This window comes from Taeniopygia guttata, chromosome 15, assembly GCF_048771995.1.
Source record: "Taeniopygia guttata chromosome 15, bTaeGut7.mat, whole genome shotgun sequence".
NCBI classification, from domain to species: Eukaryota; Metazoa; Chordata; class Aves; order Passeriformes; family Estrildidae; genus Taeniopygia; species Taeniopygia guttata.
In genome coordinates this window covers 11015311-11040891 of record NC_133040.1, presented here as the reverse complement: position 1 = coordinate 11040891, position 25581 = coordinate 11015311, and the positions used below count along the sequence as shown (strand labels likewise).

At 41.8% G+C, this 25581-nt stretch overlaps 1 protein-coding gene across 5 annotated transcripts in view; it reads right to left on the bottom strand.

Annotated features, from left to right (window-relative positions):
- KDM2B (lysine demethylase 2B) overlaps positions 1 to 25581 on the bottom strand; it is a 105725-nt gene that overhangs the window by 78826 nt on the left and 1318 nt on the right. For all 5 annotated transcript variants that reach the window (XM_030285340.4, XM_030285343.4, XM_030285341.4 and 2 more), the window contains exons 2-6: positions 25365 to 25509; positions 22139 to 22217; positions 18011 to 18057; positions 2241 to 2419; positions 349 to 455 (exon numbers count right to left, since the gene is read on the bottom strand). In XM_030285340.4, the coding sequence (XP_030141200.1) occupies positions 349 to 455; positions 2241 to 2419; positions 18011 to 18057; positions 22139 to 22217; positions 25365 to 25509 (557 nt within the window). The remainder of the gene's footprint in view (positions 1 to 348; positions 456 to 2240; positions 2420 to 18010; positions 18058 to 22138; positions 22218 to 25364; positions 25510 to 25581) is intronic.

Below are 25581 nucleotides of genomic sequence, written 5' to 3'. Positions count from 1 at the left end.
GTTTTTAGGAAGTCACACACACCCATTAAAGATGGACTTCAAGTTCATTTCACAAAACATTTCTCAGCTAATAATGTCTGTCATTAGCAGTTTAGAACCTGGGCAGGATCTAAGCCCAGCCTACAGCAGGACTCTGACTATGCTGTGTGACATATCTGTGTGATGTGATTTCTTTGGACAGCACTTTCAGAGAATTTACTACTTAAGGGCAGTCTGCCACTTTTAAAACAGAGTTGCTCAAAACTGAAAAATAAAAATGCACTTTTCCAAGAGACTTGATTAAAGACTGTATTCAGCAAAGTTAAAATTATTTAAGAGAGTCAAGATCAGAGCTTTTTAAAGACTTACTTTTTCACTTTGGGGTATTTCATCTCTGAAATAGCATTGGTAGCATCTGTCTGTCTCTCCTTCAAGTGCTGTGGCCACATATTATCCACCCAGTCGACTAAGTCCACCTGAAAGGCCACCAAAATCAGCTGTTAGCTCCCAGTCACATAGTAGGACATATTCTTGTCAGCTAAAACTCCTCCAGAGCAGCAGATGCTCACAGACAGGGAGAATCTTGCTGTTCAGCAAAAGTCCGGTTCACCCCACTTTTTAAGGTGCAGCATTTCATCACCACAACTCAACCCCTTAAAACACAGGGGAAGGAGAGTTTTACAGTCAGTTTACCTGAGTGCACATTCTGTCTCATGGGCACCTGTGAGCACCTTCTCTTGTACTGTCTGTGGCATTTTTGTAGCCAACAGCCTAGAAATTGCATTTATGAACATTAAAATGCAAACATAAAAGGGATTATACAATGCTATTATCTTCCATTTTAAGGAGGAAACAGTACTGATTCCATCAATATCACAGCTCTATGTGAAAACAAAACTTGCTTACTGCCCTGATTCTGAAATAATTCCCACATTCTGATATTGCAACCCAGAGTTTACACAGCAGGTAAAGTAAATCAGGCATTTCTGCCTTACATGGGCTCAAAACTCTGCAGTATTCAAGGGAAGATCTTATACAACTATATGGGAGCTGACTTTAGGTACTGGACCTCCACAACACCCTCTCTTCTACTCCCGTGGGAATGCAAATCTCTCTTTCAGTGATATCTAAATATTCCTGGTTTTACAAACAACTGTGCACTCAGGCTATTTTAAACAGCTATGAAATGACCATTTACACGTGATAACAGGTACCCAACTGTGTATTTCATTTCTAAGCACCCAGGAAATTTGCGCAGATGTTTTAAAAGCTCACTGAGCACAATGTGTTTGGGAAAACCGGGATCAATTGAACACAAGAAATTCCCCAGAGCAGCTTCAAATTGCCCGCTAAGTGTCTGAATGACAGCAGAAAATCTGAATGAACTTCCAAATATGTGTTTAATATTCAAATTTGTGATCTGCGTGTAAAAGAACAAAGGAGTCTAGTTAAGAATTACTTCTACAAACCAGCAATTAGAGTTGCCATCTATTTGTGACCTGTTCAGACAGAAGTGTGGTGTTTATATTGTCTTGGGTAAGAGATGTCCCCAGAAGAAAAAAACTGCTGCTGTAACTAGAAAAAGACTTAGAAATCAGGTAAAAAGTGTCTGAAAAGAAAACATAGAGCTGTAGTTTTACACCCAGCTACATGCTAGCATAGTACACATGGCTACATTTCAGAGATAAATTAAATAATCTTTACTAAGAAGGTCACAGTTTCATGCCAGTGACTCCATCGGGAATAAAATCACAAAAGCCCTCTATCTTTAAAAAGTATGTAAAAATCTACCCCCTTCAACTACTGCCAATTCTGACCTAGCAGTGATTACACTGATTTAATTATGTAAACATTTCTACATTTAACAATTGTGTTTCCAACTTTTTTGCTTTGGGAGCCCCCTGAACATTTTTTAGGTAAAAGGAGTGTTCATATATAATGAATCCACACTTCCTGATAGTTTAAACTTCTTTAGAGGAGGAAAAATACTAGATGGGTATTTAATTTTGGATGAATTTCCCCTAAATGCCTTGAGAGGAACTGTGTATCAGTGCAAATTGCATGATTAGCAGCTCATCAGGTACCTAATTCCTGTAAATTAAGTTCCACTGTTAAGGAGACCAGCTTTCTACTTGGCTAAAAATGAGATCCTGACACTATAGGAGCAGGAGTTCCGGACACTTCCCATCACCTTGTTGAAATTCCCTGATTTATTTCTGGGAAGAAGCTGCAATAAAGCCCATCACCAGGGGCTCCCTTACCACGTTGGGGCGCTTGACAATGTTCTCCAGCTTGGTGTGACTGAACTCCAGGCTGATGACGTTGTAGAGCTTCTCCCGCTGGGCCTCTGGGGTCTCGTAGTACCTCACAAACTGAGACATGCTCATCTCAACTCCCCTCTGTGTGTTCACATCCATCACATCCACGATCCGGCGGCTTCCTGCAAACACAGCAGCAACCTCAAAACATCTGCCTTGCCTTCATTTATGTATATATACATACATGGATCTATGTTATTTTATATATCTATCTATATATATCAGTTCTCAGGGACTGCAGGGAAACTGCAGGAAAAGAGGATGAGACCAGTACCAGCCCTTCCATGGCTCCTAAGAAGCTCAAACAGGGAGCAAGGAACTAACTTGGAACTAGACTCTTTGCCCAATATGACACTGAACAAATCAGTTGATTCTTCACAGAGATGGAGGGAGCAGTTTCCTGCTTTATGTGAATTGATGTGAGCAGAAGTACATTAAAAACTATGAAGAAGTAATAGAATATGGTAGCAGGGGGCAGGCAAGACAAATTGCTCTCCAAATCATACTGCAATTTTCTAAACTTCCATATGTCTCTCAAGATGCTATTACTCATGTACAAAAACTATCCACAAAGAGCAAAAACTGCCTTGCATCACTGGATACTGTAAACTGCTGAACATTCCCAATTCCAGTGGATGAAAGCACTAAATGCCACAGAGGAGTGAGCCCCCACTTTGGATCTCTCAACAAAAACTACAAGCCTTACTTTCAGCTCCTCGAGTGGCAGACATACAAGTCTCATTAGCACCAGAATGTTGAGCAGCAGTTTTAGTCGAGCCTTCAGCTTTACACAGATTAATCCACAATCTTCTCTTCGGCCAAATGGAAGGTTTCACCTCTCCCAGCAATTTCATCATCCTAATTAGCAGTTCATTTGTGTGTGAGTGAACAGGAGCCCATGAGAGACATGCCTCATTTCCAGGAGACGATTCCAGCAAACAAACTCGCAAAGCTTCCAAAAAATCTCTCCAAAACAATTTTCACCGCCAAAGAAATAACTCAGAATAAATTGCATTAATACAAAATGTAGGGCTGTGATGCACCATCAGAGGGAATTATTAATAATTACAGCACCTGGTCTATCGTGTGCTTGGGAGCAGTATTTCAGCAAGACTAATAGCTTGGATTGCTGCTCTCCATTACAAACATCCTTAGCCCCTGATAGCAATGACAATGACAGATGTGATAATGACTCTGCAAAGGAACTCAAGATTATAATGCTTTGAAATCAAAAAGAAAAATTTATATAGTGTAAATCTGGAGTAGTCCCACCAGCCTGTCAGTCAAACTCCTCATTCCAAGGCCAAGGAACAGGAGCCCATCCTTGGGCTGGGCTTGGGACTGTCTGGAGTGTTGCCACCTTGAGGCAGGATGGGGAGAGTTTAGTCATGTGTGAAAAAGCACAAGAGTCCTTAAATTTGGCATCTGTCTGTTTGAAACAACATACATAAAATCTAGTTCCGGGCTGGAAGGTCTTGTGGGTTTTTTTAACTGTAAGCTTTACTATCTAAGGGAATGGTCTTTTTTCAATTCCACAGGTTAGCAGCTTGGGGTGGAGTCCTGTTAAACAAGCTCCTAATGAAAGCCATCCTGCTCTCTGCTTCCAGAGCCTGGGATCAAAGCAGTGGCTACAGCCCAGGGGGGTTGAGGAACAGATACTGAAAGATTATCCCATTTGAAGGGCTGCCTGGCTGAGCCTGGGTTCTGCAATATTTTAGTCTAGGTCTGATCTCAGCTTTGGTGGAAGCAACCTTGTAGAGCCTCTCAATTATCCTTTCCAAAAGAAAAATCAGCAGTTACCTGATGAATTAAGAGTATGAGGAGCAGTTCAATAGCAGGTTTGTTAAATGAACACGATTATCAATTACAGGCAGAAGAGCTTAAGATTTGAATTGATAATCTCTTGACTTCCAAATTAAAGAGTAATTTGAGGGGATGTTTTTCTCTTAAGCCACAGTACTGTCAAACAAGCCCATACATAATGATTCTTGGAGTACTGCTCACGAATTTGAGATGTATAATTACAGGTTCACATCCTGGTGTTCACTGCCCACTGCACAGCAGCTCTGGCTCACTGCCAGCTTTATCTCTTCTGTCCTGAAAAGATTCAGCTCTTTCTTCTATCCCCTGTTCCTAGAACAAGGTGAAAAATATCATCTAGGAGAGTAAAGATCAAGGGAAAGAAGCATACAGAGGCTCCAAAAAGTGATGGCAGACTGAGAGATCTCAGGTCAAGCTGGATTTCTGAGCAGGTCCACACACATTTTATCAAGATCCATTTCTGTTAACCAATTCCTAGGCATCCCCTTATCACGCTCTCACTGTGTTCTCAAAGAAGGGACCCCACACAAGCAAACCTGGGGCAGCTCAGCAGGTCCCAGCAGGACCTCAGTGACCCTGGCAGCCTCTCATCCTCTTTCCCACCTGTCCCTCACTTCAGCTCATCACCCACTGGACATGGATGAACAGACACCTGGAGTCCTGGCAAAGTCTCTCACTGCTGACAGGGGAAGCTTCAGTGCACCGTGCACCACTTCACCCTTGACTTCCCTGGATGTTTTTCCAATAGAGCTCTGGACTGGGCAATGTGGGAATAAGAGGCTCTGCTTCATCTCTGGCAGCAGATGTGACTCAGAGGCGGAGTGGTGATGCTGGGGGATTTTACAGCCTAAAGAAACATCTTCCTCTCCTGCTGCTTGCTCATGGAGCACAAGTGAATCCCCAAAGGATGACAAAGACAGTAACTAAGAAACAAGCTAGTGCCATCTCTGACAAGAGGAACAGACAACAGCAAGAAGGAGACAAGAAGAATCAATTGCAGGGATGTAAGTTGGAAAAAAAAAATCCATCAGGATGAGCTGCAGAAGCACTATGCTTTGCTTAAAACCTTAAAAACACATCGAGTTACTCCAGCCCATGTATTAGTAAAATCCCCACTAAGTGGACAATAGCATACATATATATATATATATATATATATATATATATATATATATATATATATATATATATATGTTCCCTTTATTTAGAGGCCTAATAACCAAGATACTGTAAAGATTCTAAAAGATTGAATTGTACAACATTTTTATATGCTGTAATGTATTTTTTTTTCACATAAAAATGAACATCTGGAGGAAAAATTACTTGTGCAGGGTCCCTGCCTCCCATTGCCCACCCTGGACTAGTTGGTTTGGTACAGAGAGTGGGTCTTCTCGGCTTCTTGGTAAAACAAGAGCAACAAGGAAGCAAACCTTATTCCCTTGCCAGAGAGAGGACTGTCCTCGAGGAATGCAGGCTACACAAGCATCTTCCCTGCACCAGCAAATGATTTCCCAAATCACAGCTCACCAAGCCCACCCCAAACACTTTGGGAATTATGGGCTCAATCTCTGAAGTCATTCAGCAAAGCACTTGTTGATCTCCCCTGCAGAGTTTGCACACACACTTCCCATCATGTATAAAATATTTTAAAAATTTTCCAGAGGGGGAACAGAGAATGGGAAATGCTGGGACTTTAATCATATCCTCTGTTGTCAAACAACTGCCATTTTTATTTCCAACAAGTGAAGCACTGCCTTCCCCTGCCTGAGCTTCAGGTTATCCAAGCTGCCAGACTCCAGCCTTCAGCAGGGCCCATCCTTCTCCATGATGTGGATTTAGCATGGATTTTTGGAGCAGTGGAAGCAATGCAAACATGAACCACACAGCAGAGTATGAGAAATGCACAGGAGGTGTGAATCAGAGCTGCAAATGACACCAGAGTTTTCTAGGCTGTTGTCTCTTCTCCAGCACAGCACCAGCAGGAAAAGGTGCAACTCCCCACAGCAGAGGAAAGAGGAAATGTCCTTTCTGTAAGAATGAGTATCAAGCCTGTCCATTAAGAGGATAAAGGTACCTTGGGGAATTATTTTAACTCTCTGTGGCTGAATTGAGATCTGCGCTGAAGGTACAATATAGTATTGACAACCAGAAACCAACCTCCAACGCCGAGGGACCGGCCCTCTGGTTCTGCCTAATCTTTATGCTTCTTATGAGGGAAAAAATCCTTGGTTTGTAAAGGAGGATTTTTGGCAGAGCCTCAGGAAATCTGCCAGCCTCGCTAGCGGGTTAATTGTACCTAAAGACTGAGGCTTTGACTTGCATCCCAGTTAATCCCCCCGGAGCTCCCGGAGCTGGAAGCACGTATTCTTCTGCTGCCCATGGGAGGCTATTATGATATCCCCTGCTAACAGGGAGGGATGTGAATCCGAGCAGAAAGTCCTTGCTCAAGTGGAGCTATTCCCGACATTCCCTGCATTTCGGAGTGAGGGTACGAACAAACGAAGAGGGGCGTCCCGATCCCATCGCTCTCAGTGCCACCAGAGGGCACAGAAGAACAAAGGGAGGCGAGCCCGGACATCGCTCACAGCTCTCCCCACAGCTCCTGGGCCCCAGCGCATCCCCTCGGCAGAGCTCTGCCCTCCCTCCTCCGCTCGGCCAGTCTGTGCCCCAGCGCCAGGAGCCCTCTCAGCGGGGTCACAGCATCTCCTGCTCATGGAGGGGTAAAACTGCCACCAGCCTTCCCCTCTGGTCCCTCTGCAGCTCTCATTTGGTATCGAAGTGCCGAATTGCGATAAGCCGCGGGAGGAGATGTTTGCACGCCCCAAAATGTGTGCAGGGCATGGCCACAGGAACAGCCTGTGCAGCCCCTTCCTTCAGCCTTAATGCTACAGGACTGCGCTGGAGAAAGGGGCTCAGGCACCTCATGTGTTTTAGTGGCATTATATGGAATTAATCAGTATCCTTACACCTACCCAAGCCATAATTTTTTGTGATTCTTAGAAGCTTCAGACAGTGAAAAGCTCATAGAAAAAATTCCTTATACAAAGAAGCATTTTACTTCTAATTTTTTATACAGTATCCCAATGCATTGACCAGTAGTACATGCATACTAGGTGGCTGAAAACTTAGAGCACACAAATAACAATTATAGAAAGAAAAATAATACAAGATCCAAGAGAAGTGGGACAGAATACAATTTGGTGGAAATCTTATGGTTTATTTATCTATCAAATTTCTTTTAAGACCATTAATCATTTCCTAAATGTCTCAGAATAGAACATATCTAACAGTAACAATATAGAAAAATGTTTTAAAAATTATATCCTTTCAGCCCTCTGAAACCTCATCATCAGCCCATAATGAGGAAAACTTGACATCCTTCATACTTTGCAAGTCCTGCAGCTCCCCTCTGGTCTAGAAGGGTACCTGAAGGCGTCAAAGGCTTGCAACACCCCCACACTTATGAGAACATCTGAAGAAATATATCACTGTGATTACATCAAACCTCCAAAACATGCTGGTATTAATATATATTTTTAGGTAAAGGCACAACACTTGAAGGTTTTGAACTAAGTTATATTATTATGTTAAAGCATATCAACTACCATAAAATATTTAGGATTTTGGGTGGGATCACTCCAAAATAAGACAGCTCACTTCTAGTTTGGATGAGCTAAAGCAGAGGATGCTTATTGCAGAAACACAGTGTGACTATGGGGAGTTATTGTAAAACTGCTGTTCTGCTTGATTTTTCCACGTGGACAATTCATCTTTAAATCCACCTGTAGACAGAGGCTTTGAGATGCCCATGACCACACCAACACATCACTTCAATTTCACTTTCATGTCCTGACATCATGGAAATACATTCTCTTGGAGGTTGTACTTTTGTTGCAATGTTCATTCAAAGCAGATTGATTGCTGTTTATATCTGGACATGAACATGACTGTTTTTAGCAAAACTGTCCCAGTTTAACTAAACTTTTTTTAAAAGACTTTGCCTGTGTTAGGCAAAGGACAAACTTAAAGAGAGCTCAAACAGGAAGTTCAGCTCTAAAAATAGAACTGGTTCTACTTCCAAAATGGCAAGTCAGCAGACGTGCTAAACATAGGCAAGTGAGTGTTATAATATTTCATTTTTACTTCTGGGAGAAAAAAAAAAAAAAAAAGTATAATGAGAGTGCATCAAATGCCTTCTTTTTATTTATTTTATTCACAGAAACCCTAATCATGGCTCAAAGCTCACTCACCTGGCACTTCTGATGCACAGAGCACCAGTGGAAACTTATGACAGAGGTGGAAGGCTACATCCATCACAGCTTAGCCCTGGTTAGTGCTGAGAGCTAAACAAGCACCAAAAAAATATAAAAATTATAAATGTGTATTTATATCTTCCTCCACCTTTCTGCAAGGGAGAAAGATAGTGTGGGTTTTCTGCTGGTTCAACTTCCTGAACCACCTCACTGTGGGAAAGAGGAAAGCCTGTGCCAGCACACAGGAGGGGATGGGAGAGCAATGCCAGAAGTCAGGAGAGAAGGAAGAGAATGAGCAGGACGCCAGTTTAGAGTTGTTTAATTGGTATGGCAAAAAAAGCAAATTGTTGGATGCAATAAGGGGCACAAGGAACAGAGACACTTCCCCTGATCACATAACAGGCAGCAGCAGCAAAGCTAGAGGCCAATTTAGATGACAAAGAGATGGTCAGGCACCAGAGCCTGGTATTGGTATTAGAGGGAAAAGTTTCTATTTCCAGTCTATCAGGAACACTGGGTAAGTTTTAACCTCTGTCTGCCCTAGGTCCTGGTTTCATGATACAAACTGTTCACCAATACTCAAGAAATTGATGAGGCTTAAATAATTTTTTTAAAGTGGGGTCAGCTCCCTGCCTACTTCCCAGCACAGTTCCACAAAGATCAGGGGAAGGATGTGCAGCCAGCACCGGTGCTGGGGGAAATCCCACGGTGACACCAACCACAGCCCCAGCTCCCTCCTGCTATTACAGACTGCAGCTTTTCTTCTTAAACAATAAGCTGTTTAAGAGGCACAAACCCAGTGAGTGTTAAGAGAAGCAACGTCCTCTGAAAGTCTGCAATACAACACTTTAATTGACAGAGATTTCCACTTTATTTATTCACTTCTCCACCCTAACACTGGTGGATGCCAAAGTCCCAAAGGGTTCCTTCAGAGCTGCTACAAACCACTTCAATTTCCAACAAATTAGAGCCCTCAGACTGTAGGAAAATCACTAATGGAACCTTCACTTGGAAAAAAAAACAAAACAAAACAAAAACAACATTCAGAAACTTTGCTGTCTAGTTACTAATTTTAATTCTGCCCAGGAGAGAACACAGTGCAGCTCCACAATTTTGTAATTCTTCTTAGCCCTGGGGTTAATGTGGAGGAGGTCAGAAATCACATTAGGCTGTCTGATTGACATATGGGACTGCTGGTGTCCCATAAAGAAGGAATAGATTCCATGGGAAACCAAAAAAACCCCACCTGTCAAGTCCTACTGGTCCTGTTTACAGCAAAGTGTGCTGCTCTCTCTATCAGTATTGGTTTATGGCTGGAAAGAGTATCTGAAGAACACTTGCTTGAGTCTGGAAGGATTTACCTTTACTTCCTTATAAAATTCCATGGAATTAGGGGGTAAAACAAGTTCTGTACAGTACAGCAGCCTCGTCAAGGAAAGAGGGATACAGAGAAAACAGGAGAGGTCGCTCAAGGGAAAAGAAAGAAAAAAGCACAAAGACAAAAGGATGAGCAAATAAACTTCCAGTACTGTATTTTGGAAAGAGAAACCTGCTAGACAGAATTGGAATCAATCATTTCAAAGAAATAGCACATTGTATTTTATTTTATTTTACTTTTATTGTCCAGATGTTTCCTCTTCGCAGTACTCAAATTTAAAAATAAATGCAGCAGCTAGGAGTCTGTGCAGCTCATACCAACAGTACTTATAAACCCCTTTGTTGACAGACCATTGGTTTGACTCCATCTGAGCTTACAGACACTGGGAAATTATAATTTTCAGTGGTAATATTTATTTGCTGATTGTAGGCCTGACTTAGCACATTTCCCAGTTTAGAGAGTGAAGCATGTTGACAGGCCCAACAGCACGACTGTGAGCAATTTGGAACTTGACTTTAAAAACAGCATTTTTTAAAAATACTGCAAGATTTCAAAACAAGCTTTGGTCACAAAACAACATGATGGACGAAACAATTTATTTTATGGACTGGATCTCAAACACATGTTTCTGAATAACATCTGAGACAAATCAGTGGGGCCCTGATGAAAGCTGCTTTCTGATGCTCCATTTTTCCCTTTGGAACGTTTGTAGGCAGGTACATAACCCAGCTCCCTGAAAACACAGGTTTTGGGTTTGTAGCCTCAGATCAATGGGAGTAGCAGTGACATGTAATTATTTTACAGTCACTTGTGAGGAACATCCAAGTTCAGCCTCCCCCTGCAGGGAGCCATCCTTATCTCCTGCTTCAAGGTGCTCTTGGATCTCCTGCTCCTCTCAGCTGTCAGACACACACAGGTCTCTTGTGGATCTGAGTCCCTTAATGAACTCAGGGTGTGACCTGCACGGTCCAGAGGCTGAGCTACCCTCAGCCAGAATTCTCACAGCCTGGGGAACACATTCACAAGTTGATATAAGACTACACAGACAATGGCCTTCCAAACTATGGATGTTTCTTTAACTCAGTTTTCTTAATATTCCAACAGTCTCACTTACATGAAAAGCAAAAAAGCATAACTCAGAGAGCAGGCCAGGCACAGATCACCCAGTGAGACACAAAACCCCGTGAGAAATAAGAGGAGAAATCTTACAATGAATGGAAATATTTCATCCAAGTACCTCCCCTCCCATGAGATCAGTGATAACTCCTCTCCCCTAGAAGAGCCTGGCCCAGTGTGTTTTGAAAAATGCATTATTTGGGTCCCCGCAGCAGAGCACAGACCTCGCTGCTTACTCCTTGTCCCTCCACACAAGACTCCTGGAGACACAGCAGTTAATGACTCCTGACTCAGCTCTTCTGCTCTTCCCAACCTGGCATTCCCATTCACAGGACAAATCCCCACACCAGGGGAGAACCATACATCTTAATCAAGACGTAGATGCAAGTCTGGGGGCAGACTTTTGCACTTCCTTTGAGCAGCCAGTTTAATTTTGGGAAGTGCTCCTTACAACAGAGCCTCTCTAATGAGCCTCCCTCCTAACTCCTCTCGGTCTCCAATTTCACAACTTCCTTGAAACAAATGGAGCGTTGCTCTATAGAAAAAGCAACACTGGGTCCCTATTCAGCAGAAATGATGGAAAGTTTTCTGAGCTGCAGTGTGTGGCTGCTTTGTCCTCCTTTTGTATCTACATGGCTAATTTTCTTTCACAGGATGGAGAACTGTACATTGATTAAGACAAAATTTCCCCTACTTGCCTGTGGACCACACTACGAGCCTCTCGACTTGCTTTGTAGTTGGATGTGAATTCAACCATGATACAATTTTGAGAACAGATCAATTTGAGAGGAGCAGCAAACACGCAGGAGGAATGAACCAAAAAATCACTAGGAAGCAGCTACTCAGGGACACTTCTCTGATTTGCTTTAAGCTTTTTTAAGTAGCTGCTAACAAAAAGCTGAAGGTTTGCACAGCCAGCTGGGGGACCATTGTGCTGACACACCACAAGAAACGTATGCTGATGTAAAAGGAGTGTTTTACACCGTCTCTGCCCTCCCTCCTGCTTTTACCCACCTGATCTGCAGTCACCACCAGCACAATTTTCTCTTCCATGGAAACACTGCTTATGATTCTTGATTCAGTACTGAATGAAATTTATACATGTGTATGTGCATACATCTATAAATGTGTGTATGGATTTTAATAGGTATATAAAACATTTTATAAAGCCAGAATAATTATTACCTACAATGTTTATATCTCTTTCTATTCCTTTTTCAATATCACTTGCTTCCAGAAGCATGGATTAGGGGGGCTCTTGTCTCTCTGTAAAGTACCTGGTATGCATATTCCCATTTTAACTGGAATTCCTGGGGACTACAGCAGTGTGTGTATTTCAGAGAACAAAAATGGCTGGATGAAAGATGCAGAGCCCCACATAGCTTATGGCTGTTAGGTACATTTGATGGGCAGTAATCCTTTCTGTCCCAACTGAATTTAAATTATTTACATCAGCCTGCTGACATTAACTAGTCAGGGAACTTGTTCCTCCCCACCACAGTCCCTGCACAAAGAGGCCATGGCTTCCTACATTCACTACATCATTTACAGTTTACAGGAAAACTAGAAACTGAGACTCCCCATACTCTGATTTTAGCAGATCATTTCACTTTTCTGCCTGATTCACACCTGGGAAAACAAAGCCATACTTTTTACTGTGCACCATCACACTGCAGAATTGCAGTTCCTCCTAGAATGAGGAAAATGTTGCAATACCAAACTTCACAAACCTTGCTAAGGGCTCTCCCCTGTGGGGAAAAAAAATCTAAACAGCAGGGAAATACTCTTTTGCAGGTCTGATTTCATCCACTGATGTTAATGAAAGTTCAGATCTTCACTTCAGTGCACTATGATGCACTCAGTGAATAAATCATGAGCAGATGTGTAACAGCACACAGGATCTCCTCCAGAAATTGTCTGCAGGATGAGGGAAAGCTGACCTGCACTTGCAGTGCCAACTCCCCCCTACTTATAGGACTTTTCCCTTGAAAATATCAGGGATTTAATGATTTAACTTAGTCTATTATCTTTCTCCACTGACACCATGATTATAAACTCATAGTTGAGGCAGAGCTCTTCACACATATTTCTTTAAACAGTCAATTTGCAACTGAAATTTTTGGCTCAGCTCCTGTTCTTTTGGTGTTTCTAATGAGAAGGCAAATCCTAGCAATAATCAAGTATTTCTTCAGCTACTCCCACCAAAGAAAGCAACAGGATATGTAGAGCCTTGGTTTTCCTTTCACCCTTTGTCATGAGATCAAAGCCTGCTGCCAGGTCTTTAGGGATTTGACAGAACCACAGGAATCAAATATTGAAATTATCTATTAGGTCACATCTTGTGCATCATCTTCTTGGGCAGATGAAAATTGGTCTTTGCAACAGTTACTGGAGCTTGCTTATATTTGCTCTTTACTGCCATACCTCAATGCACAAATTGTATGACAATTAAAAGCTTTCTGCTTTCAATTTTTCTTGGATTCTTTAGACACCAAAGTCTTTCAATGCAGTTTGTGAACACAGCAACCAAACATTTCCTATGCTTATGAGCATCAGGGCCCAGTCCAGTCTACAGTACCAGATTTTAATAGCAAATTGCATGACTGATGACACATCCTCTGCTGCTCCTACACTTTTTTTTTTAATTCTATAAATAAACCCATAGTGAGTAAGTTAAATAAAATCAATCAGTGACTTGATGTCAGTTGTTAGACCACCCCATGAATAGTCTAAGTCCTGTACTTGCACTGTTCCCACTGATACAATGCCTGGCTGGGCACGGTGAATTCCATAGGACAATGCTGCTGATCCTACAGAAGTGACCGCTGTGGTCACAACTTTAACCTCTTCAGCCCAGAGATCACAATAACCCCAAGTCTCTTTTCTTTCTTACAATCCTCAGCATGTTTGAAATCTCCCCTTTTGCCACCCGCTGGGATTGCAAGCTCCACTTTGGGGGTGCACAACAAACACCTACAAAGCTACACCAGCCCAGAGAGGGAAGAGGTGATGCACATCACAGACCCAGCATCACTTCCATTCATTTCGTTTTTTAGTTACTTTATTTAGGTGTGAGTGTAAAAGCTGGGATTCAATACCCTTAGGCTGTGGGCCTGTGTCAAGCAAACTGAAAACAGGTCAGCTAAAAATTAGAAATAAATGCAAATACATCCAGACTGGCCACTACTAGAGAGAGACACTGTGCTCGTGCAGGGCCTGCACCCCTACCCACAGAGCTCCTGGGCAGACTGGAACAACCCAGGGAGACAAAGGCAGTGCAGTCACAGGGGGAGGCACTGCAGATGCCACAGAAAAGCAGATACTCTCTAAATTCAACCCGTGGTGACCCAAAAAAACTCTAAAAACCCCAATAAAAAGAAATAATCAGAGAAAGAGCAAGGAGCTCAGAGTGATAGACTGAGGCACACATCCATGAGCACTTCCTCTTTCTCTCTCCCTTACATGGTTCACAGCTTCCAAAAGTATTCAGGGCTGCCAGCTTCAGATTGTGTGACGTCCATCAAGGACAATATAAAGACAAAATTCAAACAAATGACAAAATGGAATGCTTTGGTTTTCTGACATCAAAGACTGAAACAAATGACTGCATTCAGTCCTTGAATTCAGGAGTGGCAAAGGCTGGAGAGGGTCCACAGTGACCAGAGAAGCCCTTGCTTTCAGCAGCTCACTGAGCAAGGCAGTCACCTTTCTCCTCACTCAGCCCCAGGCAAGCAATTCCCCTTGTTCTGCAGAGCACTTGGCATAAAACTCACACAGGTACTTTATGTGCAGAGGGTGGAGCTGACAATCTGAGAAAATACACTTTTGCTTTTCTGCCCATCTATGACAGGCACCCCTGCAGAAATGACACCAAAGTTTTTGTGCAGATGTGGCAGATGTTTGAGGACACTCTAAGAGGGCCAATGACCCTCAATCAAATTTTAAATCAGCTTATGAAGAGATGACAGTGACATTCTGGCCTTCAGAATTAGCAATCAAATCTACCTTATGCAATGAAATTACAAAGCTCAAGAGTTATTAAATTACACCAGAGCTTTACATCTTTCAAGAGTCGTCTCAAGTTCCTGAGCAGGCCAGGAATTCCTTTCCACTTCTCCATTTGTATTCTTGGCTCACAGCCATTTCTGAGATGAGACATTTCCAACTGCTGAAATTAATCCATCAGCTCAGGTTTTACAGAGCACCCAGGATGTGATTCGTTGGAGGTGGGAGTCTGGCTCTGGAAAGTAAAGCTACTGTAGGGCAGAGTGTTTCATGCACACACATTGCACATGAGTGGACAATCAGGCACTCGTGTCAGAAATAGGAGCTCATGAACATCACCAAACTGAATTACAGATGGTTACTGCATTTTTTTAAGCCAGAAAAACAGAAAAATACATCAAGCAATGTCAATGTTTCTTTGGAAGTCTGACAAAAGACTAAGAAATAGACACCTAAGATCAAGTAAACAAAAACAGCAATCAACCCATCCTTTTTTAATTCTCATTATTGCCACAGAGCAGAGTTTTCAATTTCCCTGTGACTTTTAGGTTCTCCCCTACGAAGATGGTACAATAGTCACATTAGAAATAGAAAGTAAGATTTCAGCAGAGTTTAGGAGTAAAGGCTCATTAGCCTTCTATAGAATTTATGTGCTTTGGAAAAAGCCAGCACCATGTCCTTAAAGGGTTCTGTAACAAATGTGCTTCCCCTGATTCAAAGAAGAAAAGAGAAGAAATGAAAGGTTTAAAAAGCAGCAGCAAACTATGATGATGAGCATTTAAAAAGCCAACAAGTTTACACAGAACACATTTTTCAGACTGTGTTCTCTCTCTATTGACTCCCACACACAATCAGATGCAGAGAGTTTTGATCATTCCATTTCACATTCACCAAACATCCTTCCCTGCCCAGGTTCAGCAAAGGACTGAATAAGTTTTGAAAATACCACACATTGGAAATGCAGACCTGGAAGTTCAAGAAGATCTGAGGGATCTGCTAAAATAACGTGGGGACAACAACATATCAACATCTCCAGTGACAGGAGATGTTAATAAAACATGACTTTTTATGTCCTTTATTTGAACATTAGATAGTGAGTGTAGCACAAGTAACCTAAAACTAGGAAAAAATATCAGCAATTATATGCTATAGGAAGATGTTCACTTGTGTTTCCAGAAATAATGAGTAGATAATTTTAAAATTTGGCACGGAGACAGGAATTCCCCCATGTGCTCTCAGTGTCAATGTGGCTGTTCCACCCAGCACAAATTCCACAGCGAGAAAAACGATTTGCCACAAGAACTGTGATTTTTCAGGTACAGCTCACAGTCCATTTCCCAAATATTTTAGATCTTTTGAATAAAAATTTCCACCTATGATGCCAAAAGTCATCAGCTGTATTATAAAAAAGGTAGGTGACAATGTTCTGGACCAAATTATGGACTCAGCACAATGACTCCAAAGGGAGTTTGCCCAAACATGATATAAAAGAAGCCGTGATGTGATATCTGGCCAAGAGCAGGTACAGGGATTGCTGATCCAGCTGTGAGCAGGCACACTCTTACATTAAACTTAATGTCAAAGTTAATTACAAATGTTATTTCTGCTCCATTGTTTCATAAATGCAATTTTATTTATAAATATCCTCCCGCTTTGCTGGCCATGTACACAGGAATCTCCACCCCCTAACACTTCAAAGGACATCAATCTTGAGGAAATGCAACTCCCACACGTTGACTGTTACACAGGAAAAACACTGTTGTTATGCAACTCTACGCTGTTCCAAAACATCTCAACGTCAGACCCTCAGCTCCAGCAGCCTCAGAGACAGAAATGGCACTTTATCCGTGATCGAACAAGTTCAGAAAACTGCAACAGGGTCCAGATAATTACAGGGTTTATGCACAAGGCTCCTCCACAGCAAAAAGTTGGGGCTTTTTTCTGCAAATGTGCACATGCAGGTATTTAGGAAATCCATAAAAATTAGGAGTTGATTTTCTAATTTAATGAAGATTGACCACCAAATAGCACTTCCCATACTACTTCCAAAACATTTTCTGCCAGATATTTGGGGCTTTTTCCCCTGAGCTTATAAATGGTCATAAATTAAGCAACATTGCTGACTTGTTTGTGAAGGAAGGTTATCAGAGATAACCCCTCTCTCACTGATAACCCCAAGTGAGCAGAAATGAGGCACAAGTTCCTCTCCTTTGTTTTTCTTAGCTACATCTTTTCCAGGCTTGATATTCCTATTGACTATAAAACTCAAAGAGTAATTTTTTAAAAAACTTGTCTTTCAGAATGCAGCATTTGAACTAATTTTAAAGATAAATTGCTTCCACAAGACAGGTAAATAAACTGAGTCAATTCTAACTAGCAGGAATGCAGCTAAAAATCTCCAAGAAGGACTGCAGCCAACACATCCAACATCCAGCTTGCTCCACAGTGACAACTTCATGGAGTGCAGGATTACGATTCAGTAACAATTTCAGATAATAATAAATAACACACCCATCTGCAGTAAAAACAGATTTCAAAGAAACATACTATAATCTCCCACTAAAGATGTAGCTTTTCTTCGAGTTAAAAAACATTAATTTTGTAAAGATTGCTAGGAAACATTTGATGACAGTCACCACTTCTCTGGCTTGTGTCTCATCAAAAGCCGGGCAGTTTGCAAGGCTTTGTGCTCAGCCTCTCTTTACAGCCTTCCCTCAAAGCACCAACCTGGCCTGACACTGATAAATACTGTGGGGAGAACACAGGCGAAAGGTGATACAACTCCAGTCACACCTTTTATAAACAGATGCTCTGCAACAGATTTAAAAATTTAAAAAAAATAGGAACTCAATCAATAGAGCTGCTGGTTTGCAGGATCACAAAAGTGTTTGTATGACACCTGTTAAGAGCAAAAGCATTCCCTCCCTTCCAAATGGCCAATTATCCAGCATGAGATCGGAGTCCAGTCAGCACAACTACTAATTAGGGTTCTCCCAGCCTTTTTAATTTACAAATTGCTTCTCCATGCCTTCTCCCAGATTCTGAGAGTTATCACAAATGTCTACAAACACAACTGGACAAGTATTTAAAAGCAATTCTGTTCTGTATAGAGTTAATCCAGTGCATTCAAAATAACTCACCCACTAATAGCTTCACATCTCTAACGGTGAAATCCGGGTCAGGCATTCTGTAATTAGCAAAGAAAGCAAAGTTAAATACTGTCAAGATAAGTATGGGTACACTCTCTTTACCATAATAAAGGAGAAATAAATGTATGGTGCTCTTTGTCCATAGTGCAGGAGGTGGAATCAAGCAAGGCCTCTCTGAAGTGTGGACAGTGCAAGTTTTAATGACACATGACATCTTTGCATTGGCAAGTGTACAACAGTTTTTCTACTCACAATGAAAGAGAAGAGGTGTCTTTCTGAGCATTTTTTATCAGCACCAGAGTGGGAGAGAAGGGAAGGGGTTGGGAGTGATTTCAATAAAATCCTAAATCTTTATAGCTTGTTAAGCAACTCGTGTGCCCCATGTCTGTTCCCCAAGGTGAGCATTATCACACTTGCCAAACTGAGGCACAGAGCAGTACAACAACCTGCTCAAAGCCACATCACCACAGGTTGGAACCATGGCTTGGAAATAAAATATATTCAAATAAAATTAAAGTCCCTTTGTTTTAATGACTGTTCCAAACCTCCTCGTCTGGCCGAAGACATCCCAGCTGTATTTGGTGGGTTGGGAAACGGTTCAATTCAATTTGGCCTAATTCAGAGCTAAATTAAATGGTAGTATAATTGGTTCAGGGATGTTGATGCATTTACAGGATCACTTCTAACACAGGCAATGTCTTAGGGAGTAATGTAATTAGAGAGTAGCCTGGTCCAGCAAGTGAGTTCTACATATCAGGGAGAGAGTAAAATTCTGCAGCATAGAAACTGGATGGGAAAAAAAAACCAAAATCAGTAGTGAGGTTTTAAGGGTGATTGACTTCATTTTACTGACAATATTTCACACTTCGCATTGCACAAAAGCTGACTAAGGAATTGTAATGAAAAACAGCCCAGTGAGACGTGCCAGCTCAGTGCTCTGCCCCACTTGTACTGCCCCATGTTGAAAATAAACAATTTTGTTCTGGACTTTTGACATTATTATTTGAAAATTAGAACAATCTAGCCCATGGGCAAACATGCAGAACAATATTTTTTACTACTAGGAAAACACTGAAAGGTAAAATTAAAAACTGCATTTACTGGCATCCAGATATCTTGAGAACTATTTGCCAAATTCTCTTTGTCCACTTTCTTTTACCCTTATCACCTTCCTCTGGTGGGATGCAGAGGCTGGACAGTATCTTTTGTTAGTTCTCTGCCAACCCTCACATCTTTGCATTTGGCTGTGAGGGCCTCACAGCTTTGGAATTCACTCCCTCTCTGGAATGAAACTGCCTGAATCTACTGACCTTCAGGGTTCACTCAGAGCTCATCTTTTCTTTCCAAGCACTAGAAAGTCAGAAGTAAGAGAAACAGGAACCATTTGTGGGCAATACGAACATGCCAGGCTTGTCTGCAAATGACACAGCTTGCTTGTTTTTGGTGTCGGAAATGTTCAACAATTAGATAGGCAATCTTTTTCATATTTGTATAAATCAAAATAAAAATCAACCACAGAGATGGAGAACAAACTTAGCCCAGATGGATATGAGCAATTCTGTTATTTCTGAGAGCTTCAGCAGCAGTCAGAAATAAACATTACTGAAACTTGAAGAATACAATCCTTTCAAACAAATAAATATGTTTAGCTCTTTGGAGAGTACACCTGGCAGATTCTTTTTCTCTGCAGTCTAAGGATGTGTGCTACACTAAAAAAAAAAAAAAAAGGAGTACAATAAGTGAAAAAAATCAGGCCTGAAAACACCAAGTCTCAAGAACTGATTTTGTAGTTGGGTAGTCTTGAGAGGTCTAGCTTTAATTCCAACCCATTCTGCTGCCAGAGGTACTTGTACTTCTTTAGCTCCAGCCCCACCAGCAGAACTGCCACACTCCCTCTTAAAAAATTAGGGCTGATTTGCTACAAATCTATGATAGCAAAAATCCAAAAACCCACTGTTTTCTTGAATCTCACCAGTCATTTGGTTTTCTGGTTCCAGAACAGCAGCAATGCAAGAACTGCGTGGAAATGTTTTTCCATTGATGTTATGCAATTTTCAGACAAATGCATATTGTGTAAAACAGCCATGAATGCTTCTAAAGATTTCAAATATCATAAAAGGTGGTGAAGACTATTACAACAGGGTAACTTAACTCCAAAATACGACTGACTAAATTGGAGATGCTCAGCAGTCTGTAATAAACAAATTGTGTTGCTAATTTCCTCAGTCAGAAGAGAAATGCAAACACCTCAGTCTGTGCTGGGTGCATTTTTGCAAATGTTTAAAGATTTGCTAGAGAATCTATTCAAATCCTAATGAGGATGAGCTCTGGCCAGCACAGGTATCTGATTAACTACAAAACAATGCAAGATGACTGCTGTTCAGATAAGAGATAACACCTCTCCAAAGAGCATTCTCTCCCTGAGTTACAATCTTGGAAACAGCCCTCAAGAAAAACAGCTTCTCCTCTGCTAAGAGATCACAGCGGGGCTTTCCTGCTTTCAGACGTACAAGTAGCTGCTCATGATGGTCAGAAGCACAGAGGAAAGCAATTTTCAGTTTCATTGTAAGGATTTTTCCTCATTCCTCTCATTCCTTCCCATTTCAGAGTACCTCCAAGCACAGTAACCAAACTATTCAGCTCTGTACATCTGCCAGGCACAGACATGCAGGCTGACTGCTCAGCACAATCAGAAGTGGAAGCTTGTATCAGCACATATTCAAAACGTCAGAAGTAAAAAAATCATCTTATATCATGTATTTTGTGGATCGTTGTATCTCAAAAGTCACCCTATACATATCTGGATCACCCAATCCACCACATCATGATGTTTACAGCCTCCTGTGACCTGAAGCCTAGGAATGCTTGTGTCTGCAGTATGAGCTCTCATTTCCACACTTCTTCACTCTGGAGCACAAGCTGAACTGGTACCGTTGGCACAGCAGCTGGAGCTGAAACAACTTCCCAGTTTTCTTCTTGAACTGAGGGGAATTTTGTGTAACCTTCCTCAAACACAGGAGAAGCATCTGGCTGCTGGGAGGGTGCTGCAGTATCTCTGGCTCCTAAACACTCCCCAGCCTCACTCAACAGCTCATGGCTTCTTCAGGAAGAAATTCTTGAAGCTTTTACCGCTTGCCCCTTAGGAGCAGCAGTTTAAAACCAATGCATACAGAGAGAGCCTACTGAGCACTTCTTGTTCAGAGTTCAACATATAAAACTATTTCACTACATCACCAGAAGCACCACAGCAGCTCCTGTTTGCTCTTATAGTAAAAGGACACATGGTTGTCAAATACCCCAAACTCTCCTTCGTCTCTTTCTCTCTTTAAATTATATGGGGTGGCTGGATTCCTTTTAATTAACCACTGGGACTCCTTGGTCCCCTAAACTGGGAGGCATTCCACAGCTGGAAACTAAGGTGAAACTGAGCAAAGTAATGATGCTTTCAAAAACTTATTTTTCTTTCTTTCAGCAATAGTCAGTTACATGATCCTAATTTCCAAAAGTATCAAGGAATATTCATCTAAACTATGGATGAAATACTGATAATGTTAATGCTTTTAATACTTCTCTTTTAGACACTGTCACTTTCACAAAGTTGCAGGGTTCTCTTATTAAAATACCAAATCCTTTATACTGGCTATTAACAAAATGCAATCTCAAAAAGGCTCCAGTAATCACATATTTAACTAGACATTATTAAATATTTACAAAGCTGTAACATTCTGAAGAGACATAATTATAATGGAAAATGACAGGCATCATTAGAATTCCACCTGCAATGAATGAAAGAATTGAGAAGTCAAAAATTGAAGGGAGTTTGTTCTGTCATTACAGCATGGATTGGGTGCAAAAACCTTTGGATTTCATTCCTAACTTTCACTGCTGAGTTATTTTTTTACTGTGTAGTACCATGCTGTATGCACATAACTTTTATAGACTTTATTATCTGCTTGTTTATAAGTGGAAAATAATCATTCCTCCTCTCAAGGGAGATGACAGTCTTACTAATTGCAATCCATTTTGAGATAATCAAAAGAAATATCAGATACAAATAGAAAGTATAATGGTTATTTTATAAAAGCATTCATTAATCACTAAAATTTGGTTGTAACTTACTTAATTCCCAGTCCATCCTTATTTCTGAAGATGAGGGGAACTCTGAGAGCTTCTCTTTGCACATACTCAAAAGTAAAATCTGTGGAAATGAATAAGAACAACATCCAAAAGCAATTACAATGGTGTTGGCACCTCACAGTTACTTTTTCTCAGACTCTCCCCATTTCCTTTTTCTCACCAAAGAACTCCCTATCACCTAAAGAGAAATAGAAAGAGAATGCATATTTTAGATCTGAACCGGAAACCCAGTGACAGACAATGCTGTCCCAGCTGCTCCCTATTTTTCCTGTTCACTGATGCACATAAAATAGAAGCCAGTCAGTTTGTCAATTAAGGTCTGTGTTGAAACACCCAGGCTGTAATGAAATACCAAATTAACAGTTAAAAGATAATCCAGACCAAATACTGCAAATCAGTCTGGTATTTTTTGGGCTAATGTGTAGTTTAAAATGTATTGTAAGTTTAGATATTCTAAGTTACACATTTCTACTTAGATAAATACATGTGTTCTTGTGAGCATTATCTGGTTCTAGCAGAGAGCTCTGATTCTGTGAACACATATTCTTTTTATGTGGAGGTTATTGTTGGTTTCAACAGAACAACTTTTCTTTTAATTAATCAGCAATGTAAGTCCAGGAGCTGATAGTCAGATTTTATATAGCTCCTAGCACTTAGGAAGTCTGGGAAAAATGAATTGTGGGGTGTCGCAGTGTAATACACAATCAAAGTGAACGTTAAACATAAATTTGTCATGTTAACACTGGCCAGAATTACCTTGTTGCTCCTCTCTGAGGATTACACAGGACTGGCCTTTCCTGGGGATTTCTCTATGCACGGTCTGACACAATAGCAGTGATTTGGGGATTAGAGAGGAAGTTACAAGGCAGCGATTTGGGTGAGCCATGGCTACAAAACCCCATGCTCAGTTTGGAGCCTTCTGACACAGAGAGCAGAGGAATTCCTGCAGCAGCCATGGACTGTTTCTATGGCTCTGCTATTCCCCCATTTTTACAGGAAAAAATGACTTTTATAAAGTCCACACACTGCCTTGAAATGGAAAGCATTGCTTGACTGTTCAGCACTACAAAATGTCCTGCACTGCCAAACCCAGAGCACACTCCCTGCAGTTTATTCAGGTACACACAAGCAGTTTAACTCCAAGATTCTTCCAGCTGTTCACGCTCCTGGGCCAGCACAAGTACCTCAGCCTGAGCTTCTATTCCTGATGTTTCTCTGCTCTAAAACCTACACTAAAAGTAAAAGAGGAGCCAGAGGCCAAACTCCCATGCCTGCACATGTACTGCCCTCTATTTTTACTTTTTCTTTGCTGTATTCAGTTAGTAATTATGACAAGGAGGGATGTAATGTTCCTACTTAAGAGTTAGCAAATCAGAGCAGTGTAATTATCCATTTACAGAAACATTAAAACTACAGAAACTTTATTGTCACTAGTGTCAAAGTAAGTGTAATGAGCACTCAACTAAGGTTACCAAGTAAATATTTCTGTGCTAAATAAGTCATCCTTCCTCATAGGCATCCCCATTACAGCTACTGCCTTTTGGTAAGCAAATAAATAAACTGCAGAGACTTTTTACAGACACTGATCCAAGTCAGAAAGTCAACAAACATCAGGAGTAACATTGGTGGAAGAAGCAGAGGCAGCTATGTAGCCTTGCAGACTAAAGAACAAGTAGTTATGACAAACTGCATTCAAGCCAAAAATCGCACCACTTCATGATGAGTTATCATTAAAAATAAAAACAAGGACATGGGAAAGAAAAAAAAACAAATATTGCTCAACTAATTCCATGTGTTCATAGAAATTGTTTTATTCTTACATACTACTGTCATTGTTTCAACCAGATTCAATCCAACTCTTAGGTTTATAGAGGAAAAAAGTAAACCAAAAGTAAAAATAAAACCAGAGCAAATAGCAAGGCAGATCCTTTCTTCCTAATGCCCCAACAAAGCATTTAAATCCCTTGTGGGGTTGAACAAAGCCGACACAGACCACAACAAAATAACAAAAGACACTCATTTATTTTCAAGTTCCCTAGAAAGGCAAGAGCTGCCCAGAGATTTCGGAGCTGCCAAGCCAGGGAAGATGTGGATTGTACTATCCTTAGCATGGAGCAGTGGCAACCACTGGAGTGTTTGGAAGCTGAGGGTAGAATGCAATCATTTTCTGGAAAATTAATTAACATTTTCCAGCTAAAAAATAGTTGCTTGTGTTTCGTTTGGAGGAAGAGGGGTCAGGGTTGAGCTTATCTCCTAAACAAATACCTTCCTAAGTAAGATAGGTATTTAATTTCTCCACCACATCAACTTTTCTAAAAGGATCTTAAAATGATCATGCAAAACTAAGCCTAGGGGAGAAAAGGAAACTTTCTAAACTCGATTAATGTCTCCACACAGCTAGAGCAATTTCAGGAGGATTACAGCCAAAACTTCTCTTTCCTTAGAAAGCCATCCTAAACAGGCTCCTCAGTCAGGCCAGTTTTGGTGATAGCCATCTGGGATTCGGGATCCGTGTCAGCAGCACAGCGGTAAATAAAGGTGACCTGCAACCCCCCCGGCCCGTTTGATTCCCGGGCAAACCTCTCCCGTTTCCCTTCCTGCCAGGCGTGCGGCAGAGCTGGGCTGTCTGGCTCTGCTTACCGCTCCGGAATTAGAGTCACCTAAGCAAAGCAAGTAACTTTGGGGAGGGGAGCGATGTAATTTAATATATGATAGACTCACAAAGAAGTTATTGACTTTAAAGTCTCCGAGCCTGGTGAACAGGCTCATCAATCGCACCCTTTCGCAAAAGTGGTCCTGGGTTCAAGAGGAGGCGGAGGAGGAGCAGGAATCACCTCTGGCTAAGTGGGGGCTGGGGTTTCGGCCTCTCCCGTGCCAGGACCTGATTCCTGACCAGCCCGGTGCTGCGCTGGGGTCACGGTGGCGGGGCAGGGCGGGGGAGGCGCTGGGCACTTGCCATGGATCACCGCGCTCATCCCAGCACCGCGCTGGGGCAAAAGCCACCCTCCGGGTGCAGGGGGACGGGCCGGGGCAGCCCCACCGGGACCGGACGGGCCGCAGGGCCCCAGCAGCAGCCGCCCCCCGGCTCCCCTCGGGCCGGCAGCGTCACCGGATCCCCGGGCAGGGGCGCGGGCGCGAAATCCGAAGCCGGAGCGGAGCCGCACGTGGAGGCGGCGGCGAGCGCGGCCGGACAGCCCGGCAGTGTTACCTTTGCCGTCCATGGCATGCACGAAATCCCCGTGGTACATTTTACTCTTTAATTTCTCTTCCAAATTGAAACTCCTGATGCTGACAATTTCCTCCACGTCCGAGAGGTCCTCGTTCTCATCGTACCGCCTTCGGCCGATGCAGCGCTAGAAAAGACACAAAAACCAAAATAAAACACATTGTCCGGAAAAGAAAAAAATCGAGAAAAGCACATGGAT